We start from the raw sequence: 17,723 nt of genomic DNA, 5'->3' as shown, positions 1-17,723 counted from the left end.
CTATCTGACAAAGGATTGATATCCAGAATCTACAAAGAACTAGAACAGATTTACAAGAAAAAAAACAAACAAGCCCATTCTAAAGTGGGCGAAGGATATGAATAGACACTTTACAAAAGAAGACATACATGAGGCCAACAAACATATGAAAAAATGCTCATCATCACTGGTCATTGGAGAAATGCAAATCAAAACTACATTGAGATACCATCTCACGCCAGTTAGAATGGCGATCATTAAAAAATCTGGAGACAACAGATGCTGGAGAGGATGAGGAGAAATAGGAACACTTTTACACTGTTGGTGGGAGTGTAAATTAGTTCAACCATTGTGGAAGACAGTGTGGCAATTCCTCAAGGACCTAGAAATAGAAATTCCATTTGACCCAGCAATCCCATTACTGGGTATATATCCAAAGGATTATAAATTGTTCTCCTATAAGGACACATGCACATGAATGTTCATTACAGCACTGTTTACGATAGCAAAGACCTGGAACCAACCCAAATGCCCATCGATGATAGACTGGACAGGGAAAATGTGGCACATACACACCATGGAATATTATGCAGCCATCAAAAACGATGAGTTAGTATCCTTTGTAGGGACATGGATGAACCTGGAAACCATCATTCTCAGCAAACTGACACAAGAACAGAAAATCAAATACCGCATATTCTCACTCATTGGTGGGTGTTGAACAATGAGAACAAATGGACACAGGGAGAGGAGCATCACACACGGGGGTTTGTTGGGCGGAAATATGGGAGGGACAGCAGGGGGTGGGGAGTTGGGGAGAGACAGCATGGGGAGAAATGCCAGATATAGGTGAAGGGGAGAAAGGCAGCAAATCACACTGCCACGTGTGTACCTATGCAACAATCCTGCATGTTCTTCACATGTACCCCAAAACCTATAATGCAATACAAAAATAAATAAAACCAAAAAAAAAAAAAAAGAAAAGATAAAAACATTCTTTTTTACATTTTCCTCCCTTCTTGCTGCTTTCTCTTATTTTCTGTTGATAACATACCCTACTGTAAGTCATTATCACCACTATGGCAACCAGAAAGATATCAGTGTTAATTTTGGGGTAGATTTCTTTTTTGCACCAAATATAAATAGAATCAGAAAACATGAACAAATCTGAGAATAACAAATCTTTGAAAAGTTCCTATTTTTGTATCACATTTATAAAATAATTATTTATATTTTCCTCATTTATATGCAGAAGTGATGCTTTAATTATGGTGCAAATATTGGTTAGAAAAAGCTCAGTTACATACAGAATTATCATCTGACCAGGTAAGTTATAAGGTGGCCAAACTATTACATAAAAAGAAACTTTAAGGTGAGTATGTAGAAATATAAAAGATAACAAAATTCTGAAATCTTTAAATACTATTCTGCATTTTTACCATGAAAAATGCACTGATTGATACAGTAATATTACTTTTTTAAATGACAGCTCACCTTAACCTCAACTCCTGGGCTCAAGACATCTGCCTACCTCAGCCTCTTGATCTGGAATGACATGTGTGTGCCACCACATTGGGCTAATTTTAGAGATGGGGTGTCATTATGTTGCTCGGGCTGGTCTCAAACTCTTGGCCTCAAACAATCTTCCTGCCTCAGCATCCCAAAGTTCTGAGATTAGAGGTGTGAGCCACCATGCCCAGCCCCAGTAATATTACTTTAAGCAGATTTATAAAAGGCTGTGACATCTTTCAGAAAAATAAGTATAACCATTATGACATTAAGAACTGAAGATCTTGTGTCTATTAATAGTATATCAGACAGTAAGATCTAACTAAGTCACATAAATATTTTTGTATTCTTTAACTGCGAAATGGGGTAATACTACCTACTTCGATTCCTCGACAATGTTTCTAAACAGATCAAATATGACAGTAGATGTGAAAGTGCTTTATAAAGCATAAATGTACCTGTATTTATGATAATATTATTAACCTTATGAAGAAAGAATAGGATTTATCAAACAAATTGATCATTAGAAAATATTTCTGGTATTTCTGAATGTAACAATACATAAATATTGAAAGTTTCCAATGTCCCTGGCCATTAGGTTGAACTAGTTATGTACTGAATTTTAGGAATAAACAATAGTAGTCAATGAATGAATGAATAAATAAATAAATAAATATAATTGTAAAGGGCCAAATACACATTTTCTAGCTCTGCTCACTGAAAAGGCCTGGGGTTAACAACACCCTAATCGCAACAAGCACATCTTGAACTCAGATTTTGGTTTGTATATACTACTCTCCTTGAAAAAATAGCCAATTCCAGGCCGGGACAGAGGAAATATGAACCCAAAACATTGTGTTTTGCCAGAAAGTAAGGAAATGCTCAAAGAGTGACATAGACATGTCAGAAAGCAAGGTAATTGCTCAAAGGGGTTCCATGGCCAAAATTAGGTCAATCTGATCATTAAAATAAATAATGACAGCAAAAAATTGAACAAAATTGAAATCTATGAGTAAATAAACAAATAAAGGAAAACTTCTCCTTAAAGTATAATACCAACTAATAAATGTAGAAGGAATAACGGAGTTAGAAAAATAACCACTTGGAAATAATAATAATTAGGGCAAGAATAATCTATAGATGCTAAAACTAGAAGGTGAAAGCAGGATAAGAAGAGGGTCATGGCCAGGCCTCCATATCCACAGGTTTTAGGGCAAGAATAATCTATAGATGCTAAAACTAGAAGGTGAAAGCAGGATAAGAAGTGGGTCATGGCCAGGCCTCCATATCCACAGGTTCCATATCTGTAGATTCAACTAATCTCAAATTGAAAATGTAGTTAGGCTTACTATGCTTGCATCTGTATTGAACATGTATAGACATCATTTTCTTGTCATTATTCCCTAAGGAATACAGTATAATAATGATTTACATAACCTTTATACTGTTATTAGGTATTAAAAGAGGATTTAAAGTAAAGAGAGGATACGCATAGGCTATATGCAAATACTATGCCATTTATACACAAGACTTGAGCATCCTCAGAGGTTGGTATCCTGGAGGGGTGGGGGTGGTGATGCGTGGGGATATCCCAGAACCAATCCCCCATAGATACCAAGAAACAACTGTGGTTTTGTTTTCAAGAGAGACAGAAAAGGTCTCAATCTGTCTCCCAGGATGGAATTTAAATGGTAGGAGAGATAACTTCCAATTATTGCAAGTAAAGAGGGTCAAAAACTGGCCGCTCCAGGCCAGGTTTAGTTTTACCACTGATTGCTATGATTCATATTGGCATTAATAAACAAAAGTAACAACCTCAAAGGACAATATTAACAAAACTAATTTCTCAAAAGGAACACCGCTTACCAAGACTTAAATGTTTAAGTAATTCCTCCTGTTGCCTTGTTTTAGGGAATAAAAATACAGTAAAGGCAGCAGGGCTGAGAGATTTATTTAAAAAACAAATACTGTAAAATTCTACTTACATTTTTAAAAAGGAAGTTAATTCTCTTTCAGTCAACTTTAAAACATGCACAAAAATAAACAGAATGCAAGATAAACAGCATTCTGATTTGAAAATAAACATATATACTGAAATGACCATTCCTCACCAAAAATGGAAAGCAGAAAGAAGCTAGTATTAGGAAGTAAAGTATTACCATATAGGAAGAAACCATACTTTTTAGTATCCACACACAAATACACAAGTCAACCTTCTGACACTTACAATTCCTGTATATAATATTCACTTCATAAAACCAGAGTTAATGCTATTTTCTTATATCAACCCAAACACCACAAATCATAAGCACCTGGATAGCAAGGCTAGTAGTATCTTGAACATAGGAGACGTGTCTGTTCATATCCTTTGCCTACTTTTTGATGGGGTTATTTTTTTTCTTGTAAATTTGTTTAAGTTCTTTGTAAATTCTGGATATTAGCCTTTTGTCAGATGGAGAGATTGTAAAAATTTTCTCCCATTCTGTAGGTTACCTGCTCACTCTGATGCTAGTTTCTTTTGTTGTGCAGACACTCTTTAGTTTAATTAGGTCCCATGTGTCAATTTTGGCTTTTGTTGCCATTGCTTTTGGTGTTTTAGTCATGAAGTCTTTGCCCATGCCTATGTCCTTAATAGTACTGCCTAGATTTCCTTCTACGGTTTTTATGGTTTTAGGTCTTATATTCAAGTCTTTAATCCATATTGAGTTAATTTTTGTATAAGGCATAAGGAAGGGGTCCAGTTTCAGTTTTCTGCATATGGCTTTTCCCAACACCATTTATTAAATAGGAAATTTTCCCAACAGCATTTATTAAATAGGGAATCCTTTCTCCATAGCTTGTTTTTGTCAGGTCTGTCAAAGATCAGATGGTTGTAGATTTGTGGTGTTATTTCTGAGGCCTCTGTTCTGTTCCATTAGCCTATATATCTGTTTTGGTACCAGTACCATGCTATTTTGGTTACTGTAGCCTTGTAGTATAGTCTGCAGTCAGTTACATGATGCCTCCAGCTTTGTTCTTTCTGCTTAGGACTGTCTTAGCTACACAGGCTCTTTTTTGGTTCCATATGAAATTTAAAAGTAGTTTCTTTTAATTCTGTGAAGAAAGTCAATGGTAGCTTGATGGGGATAGTATTGAATCTATAAATTACTTTGGGCAGTATGGGCATTTTCACGATATTGATTCTTCCTATCCATTAGCATGGAGTGTTTTTCCATTTGTTAGTGTCCTCTCTTATTTCTTTGAGCAGTGGTTTGTAATTCTCCTTGAAGAGTTCTCCTTGAAGGATATGAACAGACACTTCTCAAAAGACGACATTTATGTGGCCAACAAACATATGAAAAAAAGCTCATCACTGGTCGTGAGAGAAATGCAAATCAAAACCACAATGAGATACCATCTCATGCCAGTTAGAATGGAATGCTTTTACACCGTTGGTGGAAGTGTAAATTAGTTCAACCATTGTGGAAGACAGTGTGGTGACTCCTCAAGGATCTAGAACCAGAAATACCATTTGACCCAGCAATCCCATTACTGGGCATATACCCAAAGGATTATAAATCATTTGACTATAACATGCACACATGTTTATTGCAGCACTGTTCACAATAGCAAAGACTTGGAAGCAACCCAAATGCCCATCAATGATAAACTAGATAAAGAAAATGTGGCACATACAGACCATGGAATACTATGCAGCCATAAAAAAGGATGAGTTCATGTCCTTTACCGGGACATGGATGAAGCTGGAAACCATCATTCTCAGCAAACCAACACAAGAACAGAAAACCAAACACCACATGTTCTCACTCATAAGTGGGAGTTGAACAATGAGAACACACAGACACAGGGAAGGGATAGCCTTAGGAGAAATACCTAATGTACATGACGGGTTGATGGGTGCAGCAAACCACCATGGCACGTGTAATAAACCTGCATGTTCTCCACATGTACCTCAGCACTTAAAGTATAATAATAATAAAAGAAAACAGGAGACATACAGCTCTCTACTGCTTTTATTTATTCCACGATAGAAGCAGTATTTCCTAGACTTGCACAGTGTGCCCCTGACAACAGCCTAGGCGAGGACAAAACCTAGAAGCTTGGAGTAATTGAAAAGAGAATCGAGGCCTCCAAGTTCTGCTGTTATTAAGTGATTACAGTGTTATGAGGAAAAAATTAAGATGAAATCAGTGAAAATGTTATTTTGTAAACTGCAAATATTGTAGTAATTTTATTGATTTGACCATGACCTTACTCCTAGCTTTTGAAAAGCTGTGTACCAAATTGAGCATAAAAATAAAGAGAGAACAGTTTATATTTAGAAGACAGCTCATTCGGAATCTCAGCTTAATACGGATCCGATATAATTCTAGCACAAATCAAGGAAAGCTGTCATTTAATACTACCAGAAAATGTCAAATTTCTGGTACATTTTTCAGAATATTGTAAATTGATTACAGATTTTCATTTGACACTTTGAGAATCCCTAAAATTCTGAGAGACATTAGAAACAACAAAACTGTGATTTTCAGTATTTTTTCTGACTCTATTTTTCCATGATTCTCGGAGGAAAAAAAAAAACAAAAAACCTCAGATTTAATTCTGTCCTAGGTGTTAAAAAAGCTTTTAAGGGCAACTAGGGGCTTTTCCTAGGAATATCTTTCCAGGTGGAGGGGGAAGGACCTCAAAGAAGGCCCAGCAATCCAGACTTAGCCATTCACCCAGTGAACCATCATAAGGCTGCCGCGCTCAACTCTATCTTAGTTGCTCACTCTCCTATTCCCACCTCCTTGAGTTTAGCTTAGTTTCTATTCAGGAAAATGATACAGGAATGACCTTATCAGATTTCTGAGAACTATTCTTCTTATGAAAACACTGCATATCCAGCTCCTTATTAAAACTTAACTTCAAGACCCAAATGAAATATGAAGCCCTCCTGACTCTCCTTGGCAGAGATCATTGTACACTCCTTTGTGCTCCTAGGATATTTTGTTTGCATTTGCAACATTGTATTTTAGTGGATTATATGTGACTTTCCTCCACTAGCTTATGAGCTTCAGCACTGTATTCCCAGCATGCGACTCAATGCCTGGGTTAGGAGACGTACTCATGAGTCACCGCACCCAATCTAGGTATTTCTTTACTAACAAGAATCTCAGCACTTTGGGAGGCATATTGCTTGGGCCCAAGAGTTCAAGACCAGCCTGGGGCAACATGTTTTACTTGTCTCTACTAAAAATGCAAAAAAAAGAAAACTTTCTGGGCATGGTGGCACATGCCTGTAATCCCAGCTACTTGGGAGGCTGAGGTGGGAGAATCACCTGAGCCCAGGAGGTAGAGGCTGCAGTGAGCCATGAATAGTGCCACGGCACTCTAGCCTGGGACAGAGTAAGACACTGTCTCAAAAAAGAAAAAAAAAAAAAAAAAAACTATAGCCATTAGCATTTCCTGTATTGGATTTTTAATAGAAAACAGAAAAGATTTGAAATGAAACAATGTACAAGGCTTATAGTTCTATAACCAGTCTACCACTGTAATCTTTTGATGGCATGACCTGTGCAGAATTTTCTTTAAAGTATTATGCTTCACATTCAAGAAGTGGTTAATTCTATGTCAAAACTAATCTTGGGAGGAAATGACATTTAGAAATACATGCAGGAAAATCAGTTTCTTTGTGAGATGATTTTGGTTTTTTCCAAAAAATATAAATAAATGTATAATCTACATAAATAGATAGAAAAACTGAATGTGTCTTTCATATTGAAAAACACCCAAAAAGTTAATACAACTTTTAAAGGACCTGCTAGGTTATAAAATCTCAAAGCTATTGTTTCAAAGATATTAAAAACCTAGTTAGGTAATCAAGAACCCACTTGGTATTCTGTATTGCCATAAAACAATAAAGATTGGAAGTGTTTGCTGATATTCCCAAAAATATTCAGAGGTATATAATTAGACACAAGACTTCCAGTATTAAAGGACATGAGAGAGTCGCTGGGGAGAAAGTTAACAGTAGCAGATAACTGCTATTCTAGAACATGGTGCGAAATTTCTAGTCCGGCTCTCACTTCCACAAGGCAAGGAATCAAGGGAGAGGAAAAGTGGATAGTGGAGAAGCAGAGTGTATAAAATCTCAAATATATGAAAAAGATACAGAAGTCTCCATATTATTATCACTACTATCTGGAGCTATGCATACACCTTGGTTACATGCTAACAGCCCTTCAAAGACCTTTGGGCCCCCATATTTCCTGGGTGCCCACTATAACACATAAGTTTGAAAGAAACCCACAAGATTAGGTTCATTTGTGGTACCTGTAATCTTCTAAGACCAGTCCAACTCCAAACTAAAGTGACCTAACATATTAATGATATATCTAGTTGTGGTCATAAGGTATTCTTTAAAATCTAGTATATATTGGTATGTAAATCCCCTCCATCCTTGTATGTGGAAGACAGGCAACAGAACATCACCCAGTTTATAGCTTAAATGACCAAAATATTTAAATCACAAGTCAGTAAAAGCAAAATTTTAATCCTTGTACCAAAATTTTCTAGTGGAACTGCATATCACATTAACTTACATTCTGCAGCATACTCCATTCTGTAAAGAAAATTAATTTATAATTTTTTTTGAGACAGGGTCTTGCTCTGTCACCCAAGCTAGAGTGCAGTGGCACGATCTCAGCTCACCTCAGCCTCAACACCCTGGGCTCAAGCAATGCTCCCACCTTAGCCTCCCAAGTAGCTGGGACTACAGGCACATGCCACCATGCCTGCCTAATTTTGTTTATTTTTTTGTAGAGATGAGCTCTCACTATTGCCCAGGCTGGTCACAAACTTGTGGGCTCAAGCGATTTCTCCCACCTTGACCTCCCAAAGTGTTGAGATTACAGGTGTAAGCCACTACGCCTAGCTTTATTAAATCTTTAACTTTCACTTTATTGTTAAAAACAATAAATAATAAGACTAAATGACAGGAATCTTAAAGGTAAGTCACTCAGGCCCATTAGTTAACATGTGATCTGGTTTTATTCTGTCTTTAATTCACCAGATCAATTTACGTAAGTTACTTTCGCTACTCAAAAAAGAACATAATTCCTGTTTGCTGTTTTTCAGTGATACTGGGATGGTGAAATGAATCTTAGAGGACATGAAAGAAAACTTAGGATCCATGTGATTTCTGAAGTAAGTACTATGCTGAACAATACGCAATCAAGATTTAATTCATCCTATTCAATCTCTTCAGTAGAAACTATAATTAAACTAATTAAGATAACAATTCATTGAAATTAAAGTAATAAATCCTTAAGAAATATAACTGATTTCTATCTTTTTTTTTTTTTTGAGATGGAGTCTTGCTCTGTTGCCCAGGCTGGAATGGAGTGGTACAATCTTGGCTCACTGCTACCTCTACCTCCTGGGTTCAAGCAATTCTCCTGCCTCAGTCTCTCAAGTAGCTGGGATTATAGGCACCTGCTACCATGCCTGGCTAATTTTTGTATTTTTAGCAGAGATGAGATTTCACCATGTTGGTCAGACTGGTCTCGAACTCCTGACCGCAGGTTATCCACTGGCCTTGGCCTCCCAAAGTGCTGGAATTACAGGCATGAGCTACCATGGCTGGCCTCTATATCTTTTTAAATTGGTATTTTCTTAGACTTTGTTTTCTCAAATTTAAAAAGGTTTAATTTTTCAAATGAGAAATACTGTGTCTTATTTCAAAAAGAATAGTTTTATCTTGAGAATAAAATGTACTTGGAGATGACAAATAGCATCTTTCCAACTTATAAATACACGATTTTAAAACAGTGGTTCTCTTAGCTGGGTGTTGTGGCACATGCCTGTAGTCTCAGATACTTGAGAGTCTGAGGTAGGAGAATCACCTGAGCCTGGGAGGTCGAGGCTTCAGTGAGCCATGATCACGCCACTGCACTCCAGCCTGGACTAGAGGAGTGAGACCCTGTTGCAAAATAAATAAATAAATAAGTAAATATATAAATAAATAAAAAATAATACAGTAGTTCTCTCAGTGTGCAGTAAGATAGGTTAAATATATATATAATATAGTGGTTCTCATTCTAAAATCTAGAAAACCATCAAGATACCATACACAAAGCTTAGATATCTGTGTGGTTATTAATATTTTCCTATCAGTTATGTTAACAGAGATAACTTAATGGAAGTATCCAGCTTTTCAATTTACCACCAGAAACAATTTTGTTAAGTCTTAGTTGATATTTCAGTTTAAGCCCTTCCTGACTTAACAAAGCCTGAAAAAAGAAAATACCATTAAGATCTCTGAACTCAGCTTACGACTTCTAAAATTAACATTTCTCTTAAGGTCTTCTTGTACCTATTATTTTTAAAAGTCTCATTCATATGCTGGCAAACCAGCCCCAAAATGATAGATAAACGCAGTACATCTTTTAAAATATATAGATGTACAGCTGTCATGATTAAAGAGAGTAAGTCCAGAGTGAATCAACCACTATAATGGCAGCCATGATCATGGTCATGCTGCTGCCCAATAGTAGGAATATTTAAGTCTCGATCTCATTTGATGAGAGAAATATGGTAAACTTCCAAAGGTATCAACCTACTAGTTTTAGGGGGACTCTGAATACTACACACAATATCAGTTGTGGACAACCAAAACAAAAGAATGATTCCCAAAAAGTGAAATATATCCATTATGCTATTTATAACTACTTATCTGGAAAATGTTCAAGAAACTGATTTTGCAGTGACTAAATTGTTGCATATCAATGTTAGACAGGAGAACTATATATTATTATGGGTAAAAATTAAAAAAGAAAACACTAAAGAGAGTAATAGAATTCAACCCAAGTTAAAAAGCAAAAACAAAACTTACTGTCTCTGGAGGAAGAATAGGTGATTAGAATAGAAAGGGTTTCCACTTAATTACTGCCATGTTACTGTAAACTATTAAAATCTGGAAAACTTTCCCCAAAATTACAATCAATGAAAATATGCCCAGGATATAATTGCTTAGTTCTATAATGCATGATAAACTTTATCCTAAGAGCACAATCACAAATTGATGAAATATGGTATTAGTAAAGGAGTTAACAAAGTGACAGAATAGTTATTTGCAGTATCCCTTTTCTTAATTAATTTAGTACCTTTCATCAGTTACATTCAACATTTGACCACAGCTTTTTCTTTTTTTTCAAATTTATTATAAGTATATATAAACTAGTAATATAACCCTTAAGTGTTCTGAATTAAATATTCAAAATAATAATAATACAAGCTTGAGTTAGGTTTAAATTTTTTTGTTTGCCGTAATTATATTTTCCTATTGGATGAGTCTTCATCGATGGTACGACTATACAAAAAATCATTTTTGTATAGTTCAAAATGCACATGGTACACTGTAGAATTACATACTATAATACATATTTTATTCACTTAATTAACAATGCCTATATGTTTTATTTCAGATAATTTTGGATAATTGAGGCAAGAACTTAGAAGAAAAAAATTACAATTCACAAGACATTTTAATACAGTCAACTTTGACCTAAAATGGTGATAAAAATTAACCAATTAACAGAAGTAAAATAGTATTTGAGAAATACAAAAGAAACCAAAATAAAAAAACCCTGGCTGAGTGTATTGGTTCAAGCCTTTAATCCCAGTACTTTGAGAGGCTGAGGTGGGTGGATCACTTGAGGTCAGAAGTTCACACCAGCCTGGCCAACATGGTGAAACCCCATCTCTACTAAAAACACAAAAAATTAGCGGGGCATGGTAGCACGCACCTGCAATTCCAGCTACTTAGGAGGCTAAAGCAGGAGAATCACTTGAACCAGGGAGGCAGAGGTTGCAGTAAGCCAAGATCGTGCCACTGCACTCTAGCCTGGGTAACAGAGCCAGACTCTGTCCAAAAAAAAAAGGAAATCCTAACTAAATATACTTTGGTATATTCATTCTCATATAGGTGTATTTATACATGACCCCAGAAAATTTTGCGGTCTCTATTTTTCCTTTAACTATACTATTATAATTTATCAAAACAAAATCCATAATGAGGCTGTCACATTTAAAGTAATTAATATTAATTACCTGAGACTGAAGTGTCAGAAAAGGGATAGTGCATCTCTATGCCATATAAAGCCTTAAATAAATACAAACCCTGATAAAAAGAAAGCAGCATGCCAGAGATCTCTGAAGACAGCGCCAACGCTGTGAGAGGTGCTTGTACCGTGGCTCTGAACTGCTCCCTCTTGTGTGTTATCTGTGGTACTAGAACCATCTCCTTCCCTATGTACTTCCAAATGGGCTGCTTTTCTTAACTTCCTTCATCAGAAGAGATTAAGAATGGAAGGCAGCTTTAACATTTTAGTAACTACTTTCTTGGTAGTACAATCAAAATTTTGGAAAATATAAACACAGAAACGTAACAAAACTTAGATTTACTAGATAAAATTTAATCCAAATATCATGGTGCATATTCAAGACCAATTTCTAGAAATGTTAAGGTATTGGTCCTTGCTTATACTGGCCGGTCAGTGGACAGAAGGTTGTAAGGATGGCATTGAGCAGATATTTACAAAAGCATTTCTTCCCTATTTGAATGCCATTTATCTGCAGATGAAGAAAGAAGAAAATTTAGATTGGAGAGAATTATAATCTAATTCATCAACATTGCTATTTATCTAATGTAGGTATTATCTTTTAAAACTGAGATGGGCTTAAATCTCAGCACCCAAAAACTACAAATGTCACAATCTCTTAGCAACAATATTCAAAAGAGCATCTCCTCCAAAACAAATTCCAGGGTACTAGGTGGCCAGTGAGAGATGCTATGTTTAATGAATCAAAGGGCAATATTAAACAGATCCAAATAGAATTTAGTGGCCAGGTGTGGTAGCTCATGCCTGTAATCCCAGTACTTTGGGAAGCCGAGGTGAGAGGATCACTTGAGTCCAGCAGTTCAAGACTAGCCTGGACAATAAAGTGAGACCCCATCTCTAAAAAATAAAAATAAATAAAAAAACTAGGCAGGCAGGGTGGCATACACTTTTAATCCCATCTACTCAATGAGGTGAGAAGATCACTTGAGCCCAGGAGGTCCATGCTGCAGTGAGCTGGACTCCAGCCTAGGCGACAGAGTGAGAGAGTGAGACCCTGTCTCAAAGGAAAAAAAAAAAAAAAAAAAAAAAGAAACAAACAAAACAAAATAAAACAAAACCAACAAAACCAAATTGCATTTAGTAAATATGGTTTAGCTGAAATTTTTTCTAGGTTTTTGTTTTTGCCAAAGCATCTTAGAAATATAAGATTTTATAAATAGTAGGAATTATTATCAATCTAGCTAACATATATTGTCTACGTTGATATTAGGTGACTAGAAATGAGCTTCAAGGAAAACAAACAAACAAACAAAAAAAACAAAAACACAGGCATGTGGTCTTAAAATGGCCTTGAAGCAAATATAGAAGCTAAATCATTTGGTAACTGATTCTGAAGCTCAGTGTTTTATTTGAAAGAGCAACTTTATAAGATAAGAGGAGTCAAGAACAATTGTGGATTCAAATTACATAAATGTACAAAAAGATTATTTTTCAAAAAACAGTACCTTCTTCTTTTACCCCCTGTACTTAGAGGAGGTTTGGGTGTTCTCGTGGAAACAATCTGGCAGTGCACAGTTCCCAGGAGCAGCATCAGCCATATTGGCCCAATCACCTCTGTCAGAGGTATGCTATGTGGACTAGAAGTGGAACAGAATAATACTATTGCGGCAACTACAAAAAGGGAAAGAAAATAATGCTTAATTATAGATCTGATAGTCATCCCTTCAAAACTTTTAAAATTGTTTTTACATTACTTTTTGCCAAAATATTTTTCTAAGTTTAAATGGTTTAAAATATTACTACAGACAAGCTCTTTCAGACTGTTTTACTGTCTGCCACAGCCTAACCCTGGTATTTCTCAATAAACTCTTGGAACAAGACAATGCCTAACATAGTCTCTAAAGTACACCTCAACACTGCAACATAAATTAGATGCATATCAATCTAACGACATTTCTAAGTAACATCACAGACAGTCAAAGAACCACCCTAATCTCAAGTACAGTATTTGTTTTACAAATAAAGAAATCATGATAAGTGTATAATACAGCTATAAAGAGCTTCTTATTAATAGAGGTCTATCTCCTAGAATTAATAACAAATTTACTTAGGCATATTTTCCAGAGAAACCACTCAACATCCATCAACACTAACTATTACTACATGAAAGGAAAATCTTGTTTTTGCCTACACAGCATCCCTTGGACTTTCTAGACATAAACTCTCTTTACCTTTGAATAGTCTTCCTCTTCTATCCATCAATCAAACATTCTTATTTCTCCCACCTCAGGGACAGACATGTAATCTAGGCTTGTCACAATCTTAGTAAGTCTGAATACCAAAGTATATAAAAAGATGCGGGCAAGTGACCTAAGCAGGGCCAGTCAGTCTTTTACAAGGACTAATATAGGTGCTTCAAGAAGACCTTTCTTTGAGATCACAAACACTAAAGACTATGAAAAAATGAAATTGCTAGGGGCCACCTTAGCCATAATCCAGAGAGAGCCAACCTAAGAATGTGACCAGCAAGACCAGATTCAACAGCAAAAAAAAAGTGAAGATATTATCTGAGCCTCTCGATTCAGCCATGCCTGAATCCAGGGCTAAGGAGTACCTAAAATAAAATGTAAATATTAGAAGACTTTTGGTCATTTTGTTACGTGTGATCACAGTAATGTGGTTATATAATGTGCTTATTTTGAAGAGACACATTGATATATTCAGTGGTAATATGTCTCAATGTATATAATTTACTTAACAAAATAGATAAGTAAACATCCCACAATGTTAATAATTGTTAAATTAAAGAGATGGGTATCTGGGTGTTTAGGGTGACCATGTAATTTATCATGTAAACCAAGACACTTTTTTTTAATTGCATTTTAGGTTTTGGGGTACATGTGAAGAACATGCAAGACTGTTGCATAGGTACATACATGGCAGTATGATTTGCTGCCTTCCTCCCCATCACCTGTATCTGGCATTTCTCCCCATGCTATATCTCCCCAACTCCCCACCCACCACTGTCCCTCCCATATTTCCTCCCAACAGACCCCAGTATGTGATGCTCCCCTCCCTGTGTCCATGTGTTCTCACTGTAAACCAAGACACTTTTGAGAGTGAAAGGAGAGATGTTAATAAAAGCACCAGGACAACATGAGTAAACTTGGAATTGGATAATCCCAGGCAAACTAGGATATATGGCCACCCCAGCTGTTGTACTATTCTACCTAGTTTCCTATTTTTTTTTTTAACATTTATGATAAACAGTAAAAATAATCAAAAAACTCAACTTCTTGCAAAAGCTAGTTTGCATTTAGTTTCTGCCATCTGCAACTCAAAGAATCCTAGTCTAACATAGCTTATGTTCTATAAGCTTCTAACAGAAGCTTAAAACACTACTTAATCTGCTAAGATACTTAAAAGAGTATCATGAAAACAAATTTCAACTGTACATAATCATAAGCAATAAAGTACCTTAAAAGAAAAAAACAAAAATTTTAAAATGCCAATCATCTTTAAGAATTACCCTGGAATTTAACCCAAATTCTCTTGTTCTTCCATAAGAGTCTGGAATTTTCAAAAGCAGAGTCTTTTTTTTTTTAATATGAATTCTAATGTGACTTTTATCAAGTTCTTTAATATTTTTGAGCCATGGTTTATTCTTCTGTATATCTACATAGTATACAGCATACATATACATATAGTATATAGGCACTATAATAGGTTTTAGGTGAGGTAATAAATGTAAAATGTTTGGAAAAGATGCTTATAGACAGTAAATGTATACTGAACATTGATGAACACTAATTTTAAAAGGGAAGTACAACTGTTTACTTAAGAAGTTCAGAGTTTCAGACACAAAGGAGAACATCTTTAAAAACTGTAGGTTTATATAACCTGTTGCTGGTTATTTATCTGAACTCTTTCAGCCCTGTGATCACCATTCTCTGTAATGCGAGGGTTGGGAGCATACAAATTGTATTTTCTGTGTATCTTAACAGGAAGTTATTACATACTGTGAAATTCTGAAGACGAGGCATTAGAAAAAGGAGAAGAAGCCACTTTCTTCCTCTCTTTTTCCTCCTTTCTTCTGGCTGAATCTCTCTAAAAGTGATCATGTCCCTCACATGGTCTCAGTTCCTGAGACAGTGGCTCTTCCTGACTCTGGTATCACCTTCTCCTTTTTGTTTTCCTCTCAAGTGAAAGTTTAGAAGATACATGGAGAAAACATTCACTTCTTTTATATAATGCTGAGTTATACTTTTTAAGCATTTAACGAAGTCCTACGAAACAGACAGTGCTGCTAGAGATTTCTGGTGGAGATCAACTAAGACAGATTGTTGTTGGTAACAAACAGTTTCAAGGCAGGACTTCACATACTGGGCAAGTAGATCTCTAGGAGTAGGCCGGACACAATGGCTCACACCTGTAATCCCAGCACTTTGGCAGGCCGATGCAGGTGGATTGCTTGCGCCCAGGAGTTTGAGGCCAGCCTAGGCAACATGGCGAAACCCTGCCTCTATTAAAAAAAAAAAAAAAAAAAAAAAAAAAAAATTTGGAGTGTCGATCCAAGATGGCCGATTTGGAGGAACTCGGGATTGCAGCTCGGAGAGAGGGCGCAGAGGGACTGCAGGAAGTTCACATGGAAGCTGGGCGGAGCCCACAGCAGCTCAGCGAAGCCTCTGCAGGATGAGTGTGACTAGGCTGCCACCTTGTGGGCAGGGAAAACGGTAGCAAGACAGTGGGAAATCATAAAGCCCTAACTCCCGGGGACAGAACACCTGGGGGGAAGAAAAGGGGGTTTATGAGTTCAGCTGCTGCAGACTTAAAATTACCAAAATCAGAAAGACAGCAACTACAAAGTCGATAGGTGGATAAATCCACAAAGATGGGAAGAAACCAGCACAAAAAGGATGAAAACACCCAAAACCAGAACACCTCTCCTCCTACAAGGGAACACAACTCCTCACCAGCAAGGGAACAAGACTCGATGGAGAGTGAGTGTGATGAAATGACAGAATCAGCTTTCAGAAAATGGATAATAAGAAACTTCTGTGAGCTAAAAGAACATGTTCTAACCCAATGCAAAGAAACCAAGAACCTTGAAAAAAGACTTGACAAAATGCTAAAGAGAATGGACAACTTAGAGAGGAATATGAGTGAATTGATGGAGCTGAAAAACACAACACGAGAACTTCGCAAAGCATGCACAAGTTTCAACAGCCGAATTGACCAAGCAGAAGAAAGGCTATCGGAGGTCGAAGATCAACTCAATGAAATAAAACGAGAAGGCAAGATTAGAGAAAACAGGGTAAAAAAGAAAGAACAAAGTCAACAATAATTATGGGACTATGTGAAAAGACCTAATCTACGTTTGATAGGTGTACCTGAATGTGACGAAGAGAATGAATCCAAGCTGGAAAATACTCTTCAGGATACTATCCAGGAAAACTTCCCCAACCTAGCAAGGCAGCCCAATATTCAAGTCAGGAAATACAGAGACCACCACAAAGATATTCCTCTAGAAGAGCAACCCCAAGGCACACAATCATCAGATTCACCAGGGTCGAAATGAAGGAGAAAATACTAAGGGCAGCCAGAGAGAAAGGTCGGGTTACCCATAAAGGGAAGCCCATTAGACTCACAGCAGATCTCTCAGCAGAAACCCTACAGGCCAGAAGAGAGTGGGAGCCAAAATTCAACATCCTTAAAGAAAACAACTTTCAAACCAGAATTTCATATCCAGCCAAACTAAGCTTCATAAGTGAAGGAAAAATAAAATCCTTTGAGAACAAGCAAGTACTCAGAGATTTCATCACCACCAGACCAGCTTTACAAGAGCTCCTGAAGGAGGCACTACACATAGAAAAGAACAAACAGTACCAGCCACTCCAAAAACACACGAAATGGTAAAGAGCATCAAAACAATGAAGAATCTGGATCAATCAATGGGCAAAACAGCCAGATAGCATCAAAATGACAGGATCAGATTCACACTTAACAATATTAACCCTAAATGTAAACGGACTAATTGCCCCAATCAAAAGACACAGACTGGCAAATTGGATAAAAAGCCAAAACCCATCAGTGTGCTGTATCCAGGAAACCCATCTCACATGCAAGGATACA

The 17,723-nt window shown here is 36.5% G+C and overlaps 1 protein-coding gene across 4 annotated transcripts in view; it reads right to left on the bottom strand.

Annotated features, from left to right (window-relative positions):
* The window catches only part of PHTF2 (putative homeodomain transcription factor 2), a 175,374-nt gene that overhangs the window by 41,875 nt on the left and 115,776 nt on the right, over positions 1-17,723 (bottom strand). For 3 of the 4 annotated variants that reach the window (XM_012466553.2, XM_064374913.1, XM_064374907.1), the window contains exons 6-7: positions 13,097-13,262; positions 11,650-11,814 (exon numbers count right to left, since the gene is read on the bottom strand). In XM_012466553.2, coding sequence (XP_012321976.2) covers positions 11,650-11,814; positions 13,097-13,262 — 331 coding nt within the window. The remainder of the gene's footprint in view (positions 1-11,649; positions 11,815-13,096; positions 13,263-17,723) is intronic. The other variant, XM_064374912.1, reaches the window with a different exon arrangement.

Source organism: Aotus nancymaae, unplaced genomic scaffold (assembly GCF_030222135.1).
Source record: "Aotus nancymaae isolate 86718 unplaced genomic scaffold, 86718_ANA_hifiasm-v0.15.2.pri h1tg000002l, whole genome shotgun sequence".
In the NCBI taxonomy this organism is placed as follows: domain Eukaryota; kingdom Metazoa; phylum Chordata; class Mammalia; order Primates; family Aotidae; genus Aotus; species Aotus nancymaae.
Note: the sequence above shows the minus strand (reverse complement) of the source record. Positions and strands in the feature narration are given on the sequence as shown.